This window comes from Monodon monoceros, unplaced genomic scaffold (genome assembly GCF_005190385.1).
Source record: "Monodon monoceros isolate NGI ecotype Baffin Bay Population unplaced genomic scaffold, NGI_Narwhal_1 Super_Scaffold_3, whole genome shotgun sequence".
Lineage (NCBI taxonomy): Eukaryota > Metazoa > Chordata > Mammalia > Artiodactyla > Monodontidae > Monodon > Monodon monoceros.
This window is the reverse complement of record NW_021703780.1, coordinates 41,429,009-41,443,206: the sequence shown is the minus strand read 5'-3', so window position 1 is coordinate 41,443,206 and position 14,198 is coordinate 41,429,009. Positions and strand designations below refer to the sequence as shown.

General features: G+C 36.2%; 1 protein-coding gene across 2 annotated transcripts in view; it reads right to left on the bottom strand.

The window, feature by feature from the left end:
* MLIP (muscular LMNA interacting protein) overlaps window positions 1-14,198 on the bottom strand; it is a 290,707-nt gene that overhangs the window by 110,669 nt on the left and 165,840 nt on the right. For both annotated transcript variants that reach the window (XM_029242994.1, XM_029242992.1), the window contains 3 exons: window positions 8,399-8,464; window positions 8,232-8,315; window positions 8,057-8,116 (listed from right to left, as the gene is read on the bottom strand). In XM_029242994.1, coding sequence (XP_029098827.1) covers window positions 8,057-8,116; window positions 8,232-8,315; window positions 8,399-8,464 — 210 coding nt within the window. The remainder of the gene's footprint in view (window positions 1-8,056; window positions 8,117-8,231; window positions 8,316-8,398; window positions 8,465-14,198) is intronic.

Sequence of the window (14,198 nt, the reverse complement as noted above, 5' to 3'; positions counted from 1 at the left end):
GAGAGGTCCACGTACCACAAATAAATAAATAAATAAATAAAATAAAAATAAAAAATAAAAAATATCAAGCCTCAGAAAATTTAAGAAAACTGAAATCATATCAAACATCTTTTCTGATGACAACACTATGAAACTGGAAAACAATTAATGGAAAAAAACTGTAAAAAACACAAATACATGGAGGCTAAACAGTGCACTACTAATACTAAATAAGCAAGAGATCACTGAAGAAATTAAAGAAGAAATTTAAAAAATACACAGAAACAAAATGACAATGGAAACACGATGATGCAAAACCTATGGCACTCAGCAAAAGCAGTTCTAAGAGGGAAGTTTATAGCAATTCAATCTCACCTCAAGAAACAAGAAAAATCTCAGATAAACAATCTAACACCACCCCTAAAGTAACTAGAGAAAGAAGAACAAAGAAAACCCAAACTCAGTAGAAGGAAAGAAATCATAAGGAACAGAGCAGAAATAAATGAAATAGAAATGAAGAAAACAATAGCAAAGATCAATAGAACTAAAAGCTGGCTCTTTGAGAAGATAAACAAAATCGATAAACCCTTAGCCAAACTCATCAAGAAAAAAAGGGAGTGGATGCAAATCAATAAAATTAGCAATGAAAAAGGAGGAATCACAACTGACACCAGAGAAATACAAAGAATTATAAGAGACTGCTACAAACAACTATATGCCAATAAAACGGACAGCTATGAAGAAATGGAAAATTTTTTGGAAAGGTACAATTTTCCAAGACTGAACCAGGAAGGGTTAGAAAATATAAACAAACATATCACAAGGAATGAAATTGAAACTGTAATTAAAAATCTTCCAATAAACAAAAGTCCAGGCCCAGATGGCTTCACAGGTGAATTCTATCAAACATTTAGAGAACAGCTAACACCCATCCTTCTCAAACTCTTCCAAAAAAGTGCAGAGTGAGGAACACTCCCACATTCATTTTACAAAGTCACCATCACCCTGATACAAAAACCAGAAAAGATATCACACACAAAAGATTATAGACCAATATCACTGATGAACATAGATGCAAAAATCCTCAACAAGATACTAGCAAACAGAATCCAACAACATATTAAAAGGATCATACACCATGATCAAGTGGGATTCATCTCAGGGATGCAAGGATTCTTCAATATATGCAAATCAATCAATGTGATACACCATATTAATAAATTAAGGAATAAAACCATATGATCACCTCAATAGATGCAGAAAAACTTTTTGACAAAATTCAACACCTATTTATGACAAAAATCTCTACAGAAAATTGGGATAGAGGGAACCTACCTCAACATAATAAAGGCCATTTATGACAAACCCACATTAAACCACGTACTCAATGGAGAAAAATTGAAAGCATTTCCTCTAAGATCAGGAAAAAGACAAGGATGTCCACTTTCACCACTCCTATTCAACATAGTTTTGGAAGTCCTAGCCACAACAATCAGAGAAGAAAAACAAATAAAAGGAATACAAATTGGAAAAGAAGAAATAAAACTCTCACTGTTTGCAGAAGACATGATACTATACATAGAAAATCCTAAAGATGCCACCAGAAAACTACTAGAACTAATCAATGAATTTGGTAAGGTGCAAGATACAAAATTAATGCACAGAAATCTTTGGTCTTCCTATACACTAACAATGAAAAATCAGAAAGAGAAATTAAGGAAACAATCCCATCTACCACTGAAACAAAAAGAATAAAATACCTAGGAATAAACCTGCCTAAGGAGGCAAAAGACTTGTACTCAGAAAACTGTAAAACACTGATGAGAGAAATCAAAGATGACATAAACAGTTGGAGAAATATGCCATGTTCTTGGATTGGACAAATCAATATCGTGAAAATGACTATACTACCCAAAGCAATCTACAGATTTAGTGCAATCCTTATCAAACTACCAATGGCATTCTTCACAGAATTAGAACACAAAATGTTGCAATTCATATGGAAACACAAAAGACCACAAATAGCCAAAGCAATCTTGAGAAAGAAAAACGGAGCTGAAGGAATCAGGCTCTCCAACTTCAAAATATATTACAAAGCTACAGTAATCAAGACAGTATGGTAGTGGCACAAAAACAGAAATATAGATCAATGGTAAAGGATAGAAAGCCCAGAGATAAACCCACGCACATACAGTCACTTAATTTATGACAAAGGGGCAAGAACATACAATGGAGAAAAGAAACCCTCTTCAATAAGTGGTGCTAGGAAAACTGGACAGCTATATGTGACAGAATGAAATTAGAACACTACCTAACACCATACACAAAAATAAACTCTAAATAGATTAAAGACCTAAATGTAATACTGGACACTATAAAACTCTTAGAGGAAAACATAGGAAAAACACTCTTTGACATAAACCACAGCAAGATATTTTTGGACCCAACTCTTAGATTAATAAAAACAAAATAGAAAACAAAATAGTAAACAAAAATAAACACATGGGACCTAATTAAGCTTAAAACTTTTACACAGCAAAGGAAAACATAAACCAGATGAAAAGACAACCCTCAGAATGGGAGAAAATATTTGCAAACGAATCAATGGACAAAGGATTAATCTCCAAAATATACGAACAGCTCATGGAGCTCAATATCAGAAAAACAAACAATCCAATTAAAAAATGGGCAGAAGGCCTAAATAGACATTTCACCAAAGAAGACATACAGCTGGCCAAGAAGCACATGAAAAGATGCTCAACATCACTAATTATTAGAGAAAGGCAAATCAAAACTACAATGAGCAATCACCTCACACCTGTCAGATGGCCATTATCAAAAAATCTAGAAACAGTAAATGCTGGAAAGGGTGTGGTGAAAAGGGAACCCTCTTTCATTGTTGGTGGGAATGTAAATTGATAAACCACTACTGAGAACAGTATGGAGGTTCCTTAAAAAACTAAAAATAGAACTACCATATGACCCAACAATCCCACTACTGGGCATATACCCTGAGAAAACAATAAATCTAAAAGAGACATGTGGGCTTCCCTGGTGGCGCAGTGGTTAAGAATCCACCTACCAATGCAGGGGACACGGGTTCCAGCCCTGGTCTGGGAAGATCCCACATGCCGCAGAGCAACTAAGCCCGTGCACCACAACTACTGAGCCTGCACTCTAGAGCCCGCGAGCCACAACTACTCAGGTCACGTGCCACAAATACTGAAGCCCACCTGCCTAGAGCCCATGCTCTGCAACAAGACAAGCCACTGCAACAAGAAGACCACACACTGAAACAAAGAGTAGCCCCCACTCACCAAACTACAGAAAACCCGCATGCAGCAATGAAGACCCAATGCGGCCAAAAATAAATAAATTAAATAAATAAATTTTTAAAAATTCTTAAATAAAAGAGACGTTCCACAATGTTCATTGCAGCACTATTTATAATAGCCAGGACATGGAACCAACCTAAATGTCCATCCACAGATGAATGGATAAAGAACATGTGGCACATATATACAATGGAATATTACTCACCATAAAAAGAAATGAAGTTGAGTTATTTGTAATGAGGTGGATGGACCTACAGTCTGTCACAGAGAGTAAAGTAAGTCAGAAAGAAAAAAACAAATACCATATGCTAACGCATATATATGGAATCCAAAATTTTAAAAACTGATACTGATGAACCTAGTGGCAGGGCGGGAATAAAGCCTTAGACATAGAAGAGAATGGACTTGAGGACATGGTGGGCGGGGGAGGGGGAAGCTGGAGCAAAGTGAGAGTAGCATCAACATATATACTTTACCAAATGTAAAATAGATAGCTAGTGGGAAGCAGTAGCATAGCCCAGGGAAATCAGCTCTGTGCTTTGCGACAACCTAGAGGGGTGGGATAGGGAAGGTGGGAGGGAGGCTCAGGAGGGAGGGGATATGGGGATACATATATGCATATGGCTGATTCACTTTGTTGTACAACAGAGACTAACGCAGTATTGTGAAGCAATTATACTCCAATAAAGGTCTATTAAAAAATAAATAAATAAATTTAACTAAAAATAAATAAATAAATAAAATAAAGGGCAAAATAATGATAATCTCAGGAACACAGGCAATAGAATCAATACAAAAAGACCTTATTGAATACAACCAAGAGGTCAACAAGAAGAAAAATAAATCCAGGAGAAAGCTATGAATGTGTAAGAAATAAGGATCTAAATAAAGTATGTGTCTAAATAAAGAAGAAGTCAAGAAAGATATAACCATATAAAATTCAGATCCAGAAGTCCAAAAACTACTAACAAACTACGTCTACATACATATGTATAGATAGATAGATAGATAGATAGATCTTGATTAAAAACAACAGGAAAGTGAAAAATCCTGTGGTACTTAAGTTTAGAAAAAGATATATGTAAGCTTTAAAATTGATAGGAAAATAAGCATAATTATTGTCTTTAATAATTTAGAGGTAAATATGAAAAGTAACAAAAAAGCAAAGTAAAATTTTCAAACCAGTAAATATCAAAATATCCAAAGGAAAGCAGGAAAGTCAAAAAAGAAAACATTTCAAGTAGCAAATATAAAATAAGATGGGAGATATTAGTCCTAATATAAGAAGAATTACAGTAATTGCTAATGGCTTAAGGTCCCAGATAAACAGAATTTCAGATCAAATATAAAAGTGATATCCAGAAATATGTTGTCTTGAAGAAAATAAGATGAGTGTACAAAAAGATAAAAAACTAAAGTAATAGAAAATAGTAAAAAAAATAGTAGAAAAAAGTAATAAAAGATACATCTAGGAAAACATGAATTAAAAATTACATATATGTTATGTATCAATATATAAGGTCACAATTTTCATATGAGACTAAAAAGAACAGCCTCAGGTTCACAAGGACTTTATAGGCTAATAAAGGCTAGAAAAATCAAAATGATGAGAATAAACACATAAGCAATAGCAATATAGTTTCAAAATCAAAGTCAAATCTTATGAACACTTCTCTAGGCTTATTTGTTCTCTTTTTCTTGGCAACAATCACCACGATCACACTCTCTTAAACACTGTGCTCTTGTAGCTTCCATGTTACCACACTGCTCTGAGCACAATAGACTTTCATTCTCCTTGATTGGACCTGCAATATTTTGTTCCTGGGAGCTCCGTACCCGGTGTCCACAGCATCGACGTACCAGTCATTCCCTGATCTCTCGTACCAGCTCCAGCCACACAGGTTTAAGGCCTCCCTGACACACATCTTGAACTTACCTTATCCAAATAAACATAACCCTCTTCCCTCTACCACACTGAGCCTCCTTCACGTTTGTCTACCGTCGAGGCAAAGAGCAGCAGCTCTTCCACGATTCTCCTCTCCTTCTCTGCACACATCCAAACCCAAGCAAGGCTGCAATATCTCTTTCATACTCAGTGCTTCTCTGCAGCTCCTCTGCACCAGGCCACCATCATGGTTCCTCTGACCTCGGTAGCCTCATCACAGCAGCCATCAGCCAGCTTTCTCAATGGTTTCATATTATTCCCCCCATATTTTTATATCTTCCCATTTTCCCTGGAATCCAAACTTCATGGCATGGCATGTAAGTATCCTCGCCGTCCCTACACCCCTTTCTCACCTCATTTCACACTGTTCACCATACTGCAACCACACTGGCCTTCTTCATGCACACTAAGCTCTTTCCTGCCAGGATATTTGCACGTGCTTACTCCTCTTCCTGAAAGCCATTCTCCCTGATCTTTCTATGACTGGCTTCTTTCCCTCATGGTCTCAGTTTGAATCCTACTTTCAGATCGTTATATCCAAAGTACACCTCTCAGTGTGGAGAAAAAGGAACCCCCCTACCTTGTTGGTGGGAATGTAAATTGGTGCAGCTACTATGGAGAACAGTATGGCAGTTCCTTAAAAAACTAAAAATAGAACCACCATATGATCCTGCAGTCCCACTCCTGGGCTTATATCCAGAGAAAACTCCAATTTGAAAAGATACATGCACCCCAATGTTCATTGCAGCACTATTTACAATAGTCAAGACATGGAAGCAACCTAAATGTCTGTTGACAGATGCATGGATAAAGAAGATGTGGTACATATAGACAATGGAATATTACTCAGCCATAAAAAATAATGAAATAATGCCATTTGCAGCAAAATGGATGGACCTAACGATTATCATACTAACTGATGTAAGTCAGACAAAGACAAATACCGTATGATATCACTTTATATGTGGAATCTAAAAAAAAACAAGTACAAATGAACTTATTTACAAAACAGAACAGACCCACAGACATAGAAAACAAATTTATGGTTACCAAAGGGGAAAGGGGGTGTGGGGAGGGGTACATTAGGAAGCTGGGATTAACATATACATACTCCTGTATATAAAATAGATAAACAACAAGGCCCTACTGTATATCATAGGGAACTATACTCAATATTTTGTAATAACCTATAAGGGAAAAGAGTCTGAAAAAGAATACATATATGTATATTTGTATAACTGAATCACTGTGCTGTAACCTGAAACTAACACTACATTGTAAATCTACTTCAATTAAAAAAAAGAAATACGCCTCTCCGATTACTCTGCCTTGCTCACACTTATCACCATAGTACCTCACAGTGCCAAGCCCATAGTAAGCACTAATAAATATTTGTTAAATGAAAAATTGCCTTAAATTGAATGGCCTAGAATAATGCATCTTTAACACTATAAGCGTTAAATATTTGTTAAATAAATCAATAATACAGGTTATTACTCACATGTTACTTAAGTCCTATTTAATGTAATATAGGGTATTTTTATATGTTCAACAAATGAAATGAGAAAAAAATACATTTAAAATTTATATAGTCTCTGGCAAATCAAACTTTTCTATCTTTAGATTAAAAGACTTAAGGAATATACAAAATAGGTTACAAATAGAGAAGCTATAACTATCCATTTGCAGGTTCTCTCTACTAAAATATAATAATACTGACAATGAGTGATTACCTGGCTTCTACATCATTATTAAAGGATATTCGTCTATAATGTTCCAATTGAAAATTAGAAATACTGTTTTAGTTATAGGCAATTCTGTACATTTAAAATCTACTTTAAACACAACTTTGTAAATCAACTCTAATAAAAATTTTTAAATAAGTAAAATTCAATAAAATCTACTTTATACATACAATGTCCAATTTTGAAAAAGAATATGCAAAAAGTATTTATACTAATTCCAAGAGAGAAAATAAGACTGACCAAAAAAACCTAACAATTATCAATAAAAGAAAAATCACAATCATTTTGAAATTTGGGTAAGTAGATCTGTACAAAGCATTCAAAAAAAAAAAATAACTTGGAGAAATGTAATATTTTATCCCAACAAATGAAAAAGACTACATGATAAGAAGGGAGTACTTAAACATTCAATTATAACAATGCTTTAGTAGTTCTCAAATGATCTAAAATATCCAGGATTCTGTCCCTCTGAGTCAACGAACAATGAAATAAATTCAGTTAACCAAAGAAAAGAATTCCAGAAATAATACCAGTGTTAAAGCTCTAAGACTAACACTACTTTAGTCTACCTCATTTTCAGTTTCTACAAGTGTAAGGGCTCTGAATTACATAAGGACTGAAGCTATGGTTTGGGATGAGAATAAGTCACAAATTCTACATACATTTCTATATCCTAAATGCCAACATATAACAACACAGTCTAATACTTTGGCTTTCAAACTGTTTTGAACTTGACCTACAGTTAGAAATAGATTTTACTGCAACCTATATACACATGCCTATACCTGTACATGTAAATGAATTGAAATAAATGTCAACAATACCTACTCACTGCTTGGAATAATACAGTCTGATTGATAGTTTACATTCTTATTATTCTATTTTAATATGCTGTTTGCTAACAACAAATAAACAAACAAAAAACAAAAAAAACACAATGCTAGTTGCTATCCACTAACTTCCCAAATCACTACTGGGCCTTGACCTGCAGTTTAAAAATCATTAATATTTCTATATTATGGTTCAGTAAATTATATTAAATACATACATACTTTCATTGTGTCAGAACCCAAAAATGTCTGTAGGGAACTTGAAGGAGAATCAGAAGAATGCTAGAAAAAAAAAAAAAAAGGACAAGCTTATGATGCATCCATCCTAGCCAAGCAGAGGGAAATGAAGTGAAGCAAAGCAAAGGTTTGAATTGCACGGTCTAGTCTAAGGCATTACCATAGACAAGGAATCCTGTAAGACCTTATCAATGGTAGCACAGAGCTCTTCAGTTTGCTGCCTGAGCTGTTCAGGGAAACACAACTGGAAGAATTGAAACCAGGTACTGGGTTAGCAATGAGTTTCGGGATTGCATTTCAAAAGCAGAGGTGATCTGAAGCCATTACCTCCAGAGGTGGATCTAATGTGTTGTCCTTGGAGATGCTCTCTGTCTTGGCTGGTTCGTCTAGTGCCTAGTGATAATAAATGAAATAGTTCTCATGTGAGGATTTTAGTCAAATATACATGTAGTAAAGTCTGAATTCAAAGAAAGCCCTGTATGTCTCAATGTTTCCAAGAAGAAATATCTTTGAAACATTTGATGAGCTATTCTCTGACCTGGAGGCATTGCCCACAACTGCCTACTTTCTCCTGTGGAACTAGTATCTCCAATATAAGGAGTCTCGTAGTTTTTGTGGGCACAAGCCCCATTGGCTTTTGTAGCAAGGTATTTTGGGGGCTTGTCCCTTGGGTGGGAGCCTTAAAAGCTGGGACATTAGATGTACAGCCTAAAACCTCAGGGCAAAGTTGGGAGCTGGGGTTTCCCTCCCAATTGTTTGGCACTGTGCCAGGGATGGGGTTGATGACAAGAATGTATCTCAGCCATTCCTGCCAGGTTTCGAATGGGTATTTTCTTATTAATCTGAGATGCTGGAGTCGCTCAGCTGGTTTCTGGATTTCTCTCAGAGGGAATTTCTCCATGTGCAGCTTTATATTCAATGTGTCCCTAGGAGGTGAGAAGTTCAGAAGCTGCCTATGTTGCCATCTTGGTCCATCCCCTTCAGCATTTCTAATAATTATTTGTGTCCACCTGCTTTTTTCTTAATCAAGTTCCATGTAGAATTATCCATTTCTAATCTCTTAATTGGACTAACTTTTGACTTTGATCTTCTTTGGCATACTCACATTCCATTTCAGTAGTTTTTGTTCATATCCTTACTATTTATTTCCTTCTACGTTCTTTGGATTTATCCTATTTTCCCTCAAAGAATCCCTTTTGTTGCATTCTACAAGTTGTGATATGTTGTATGGTCACTGTCATTCAATTCTAAATACATTTTTAGGTATTTCCATTAAGGTAGTTTTTCTTTCTAATTTTTTTAAAATATAAGGGTTTTTTTCCCCCAATTTTTAAATTACCTACTTATTTAGTTATAACCATAGAACTTTTCAAAATAGCCATTTCTTATGTAGTGTGAGATTTATGGTATAAGACATGATTGGTTTTTTGTAAATATTCCATTTATGTTAAAGAAAACATCTATTCTCTAACTGTTGGCTGCAGAGCTGTGTGTGTGCGTGTGTGTGTGTGTGTGTGTGTGTGTGTGTATGTATCTATCAGATCACGATTTTTCATTTTTTTTCAAATCATCTTAGTTTTACTACTTTCTTTTTCTTTATTTATTAATAATTGAAAATCATCAATTAATTGAAAGTCACCATAAAATATCACAGAATTGTAGTGAGTCTGTTAATTTCTCCCTGTGATCTTAGCAATTTTTCTCAATGTAGTTTGAAACCATTTTATTAGCTACATTCATAATTAGAAGAAGTATACCTTCCTCATGAATTAAAAGTTTGTCATTATGAGGTAACCCTCTATATCCCTAATAGTGCTTTGTGTCTTAATCTCTATTTTGCCCGATAAAACCAAATGTTTTTATTAGCATATACCTAAGATGCAAAATGGAAATAGTCTACATCGCTGAGTCACCGACAGAGAGCCATACTGAATGGCCAAGTTGAGCTATACCTCACTGTGTTGTGGGGAGGAAATAAACATTTATTACGTTAAGCTATCCCCCTTATTTCAATAACTCACAAAGGAAAATACTGTCTGAAAATCATTTTTTCAAAATCTATTTCTCTGCATTAAATAAAATATAAAATATTGGCTATGATAACCTAATAGAAACCCTTGAGACTGCCTCTTTCCTACCATAAAAAAAACCCTCTTTTCCTCTCCTCCTCCATCCTCTATATATTTTTTTATTTTTTTTTGCAGTACGCGGGCCTCATCACTGTTGTGGCCTCTCCCGTTGCGGAACACAGGTTCCGGACGCACAGGCTCAGCGGCCATGGCTCATGGGCCCAGCCGCTCCGCGACATGTGGGATCCTCCCGGACCGGGGCACGAACCCGTGTCCCCTGCATCGGCAGGCGGACTCTCAACCACTGCGCCACCAGGGAAGCCCATCCTCTATATTTTTGATTAATCATGAGTAATGAATAGCAGGGAAGAGAAGATGTCGTAAAGATAACTCCTTGCTGGTGTTCAGACAGCTTAATTTTTCCTTGACATGGTGTTCTAATCACTTCTTATTTACCCTGTTGGTGGGGAGGGGAAGGGCTTCGCACTCTGTGGTGATGGGGATGGCCGAATACATGACACCTGACACTGGACAGGTGAAATCAACAGCAGTTTAATAGTCAGAGGTGGAACGGCCCAGGGGAAGAAACTGTGCATTCCATCAGGGCCACATAAGAGCTGTGCTCGGGGAACAGTGAACAACAGGGGCTGTGGAAGGCAGGTTTTGTAGGATCAAGAGAGTGAGGCGTCCCTGCTTCCTTAGAAGGGTGTGGTCGGCTTGTTTGAATAAGTAGGCACTGCACCTGGTTGGTTTGATAGGGAGGGTTAGGGGACTTTATCTGGGGGAGCAGAGTGGGGAGGTGAGCTTGCAATTAGACCAGCTGAGGCCCTCCCAATTCTACCAGGTGCCAAGCAGGTAGTATTGGGCTTTAATTTTAGGCTTTACACTACACATGGCTTCTAACTATGACGATCATTATAGAGAAGAAAAAAGTCAGAAATTAATGACCCAGAGGGAGGGGATATAGGTATACATATAGCTGATGCAGTTCATTGTAGAGCAGAAGCTAACACAACATTGTAAAGCAATTATACTCAAAAAAAAAAAAAAGCCATAGACTGGGAGAAAATACTTGTAAAGTTAAAAAAGGAAAAAAAAAAAAGAAGAAGAAAAAATTAATTAGTGACCAGGATTAACAACAAACTCCTTAGGAGAGAACCTTGGTCTAGCTCTTCCTTGCTCTCCAACAACACCTTCTACCCACTCCTCACTTGCATGCTGCTCTTTAACCACAATGGATCACTTGAGTTCTTTGAACTTGTGCTGACCTTCCAAGCACACGATATTAACTTTGCCTAGATTATCCCTCCTCCATCCTCAGCTCACTTAGAATTCGTATTCATCCTAAAAATCCTAATCCAGCTCCTTTATAATATATTTTGGCGTTTGCACCAGGCAAAATCTGCCCCTCCCTCCTTGGGGCACTGCATCATTCCATACATGCCTTAAGCATATTGTATCATCATTACTCTTCAACTGTATCTCCTCTCTACTGGATCATTTGTCCTATAACAATTAGGAAACTATGGTATTTATCTTGGCGGTCTCAGGATAGAACACATGGTATGTCTTCAGTAAAGATCTTTAGGATGACTTGAAAGGGCAGACTGACAAATAAATGGAGTTAAATGAATAAATGAATCATAGAAAGAATATGATCTTAATATGCCTTGGTAAAATGCTCTAGAGAAGGAGTTTAAACTCTGAATATTTTAAGTAACAATTTATTTTCCCATATTTCAATTAAATGTGTTTACCATCAAAGATCTGAGTATGTGATCCATGTTAATATAATGAGCAAATATTTTTTCAGCCAAAATCAAATAGGGTTATTATCTTGGTTACTTCGTGGGAAATTACTATAGGAAAACACAACTTTTATTATGCTACTTAAAGTATTGAAATTTACTCAAAGAATGAAAAAACTATCTACTCAGAATGCTTGGAAAATTAAGGAAGATAACTAGTATTCAGTCAGTAATGCTGAAACTTTGAAATGGAGATAATACTCGAACTGCATTAAAATTTGGAAGGGGGATTATTCTAAGTTTGAATAGCCTTGAAATTCACTAGAATTGATTTTTTTATTGACAAGGAGTTCTCTGTCAAATATATCATCTTGATCCACTCCTTCTAGCAGCCATAAAAAGTAGGTTTTTTCTCTGTAGTACAAAAATGTATTAAAAGAAAATATATTAAATCTCCATTAATGTGAAGCCTGACCGTAGATTGCTTTTTGACAACTTAGCCCGGCAGGATTGTACTGATGTTTCTTTAGATTTATTCATTTTGAGTGAAGTTCTCTCAGAATATTCTCCAATTAAAGATTTTATTTAAAAAACATATTTTCTACCAAACTGGCTGATAGCCAAGTGAGGCATAAATGGAACATGCTTTGAATCCTATTTTTTTTTTTTTTTTGCGGTACGCGGGCCTCTCACTGCTGTGGCCTCTCCCGTTGCGGAGCACAGGCTCCAGACGCTCAGGCTCAGTGGCCATGGCTCACAGGCCCAACCGCTCCGCAGCATGTGGGATCTTGCTGGACCGGGGCACGAACCCGCGTCCCCTGCATCGGCAGGCGGACTCTCAACCACTGCGCCACCAGGGAAGCCCTGAATCCTATTTTTAAAGATTCTTAACTAATGGTTAGAAATAGTCTCATTAAAAGTAGTTATATTTTACTCAGCACAACCAACTTTGGGGCCCAGTTTTTGAAAAAAGACATAGTGAATCTCCTTTTAGAAGAAAATAGTTTCTGAGCTCAGCATGACATTATAATTAAGAGGTAAGAACTAGGAGCAAGCATTGTAAATCAAAGTCTTTATGAGAATATATGACCACACACTGTAATATGTGTTCCCCATCCAAAAGGAGCATCTCTCATGGAATTGCAAACACTGTTAAGTCAGGTATATTGAATCAGCAGACTGATTAGAACCTGCTCTTTCTGGGACTAGGATTAAGTTCTAAAAATCTGAAAATAGAATGAATTAGCTGCACTCTAAGAGTTAGAAAGTAAACTCCTTCCAAAGAGAGGACACTCTAAAAGGGCTTGTAAATTTTTTGTGATGCCTGAACTATCTAACTGGATTGGATTTCAAAAATTTCATGGGCGAGTACTGTATTTTAATAATGATAAAATTAACCTCCCAAAAAACAATTCAGGCAGAAACCCCAAAACTGCTATTCTTTGTTAATCTGACCAGCTCTTTGGTAGAATAAACCCTGTGACTACAAGAGATTTGCTTGATTTTCAGTCACTAATACAAAACCATTTGTAGGATTGGAGATATTCTCAGCTAAATAAATCTCATTTTGATTCTCTAGTTGGAGATTCAGGTCTGAATAGCATTCAGATCTGAAGAAAAGGGGGAAATGTATGCTGTAAGCCAAAGAGGCCTCCAATATATAAAATTACAGCTTCTTGAAAGGTCTAGGAATATTTATCAGCAGATTATTTTCATATGATTGGTTTAAAAATTTCAAGAATTGAGGAAATTTACTTGGTGTTTTTAATCCCAAGATCTCTGGAGGGTTAAATGTCTGTTCTTCTCACACAGAAGGAAGGGAGTTTTGGCAAGTCATTACGCCAGTTTCAAACCTGTTCCTGAAGACTTAATGGCAAAGCCACCAGACGTTTTCTTCATTTAATCAAGTATATCAGAAGGGTGTTCCTGATTCCCAGCCAGCACCTCCTCTACTGTAATTCACCACCTCTCTTTTAATAACTCAAAAAATTGGGCTGCTTTGTAAACCCTCACTAACTCAAGTCTTGTCAGAACTAAGCTATTTCCAATTCCCTTTAACTGTTCCTCATTAAAAAAAAAACAAAAAACTTTTGCTGCTCTAATTTAATGAAGATTTAAATATATTCCAGCAGGTAATAAAAAATTATCCAAAACATCACCTCTTGCTCAATATTTCACTTTAGCTAATTGATGTCACTGTTGCATGGTGAACAGGGAAAAGCTAGGGGATAATCAGATCCCACTTAAGGTCCATTTCAGCAACTCACTAGCCCTGCAGCTTTGGGAAATTTAGTTGACATTTTGGAGCAT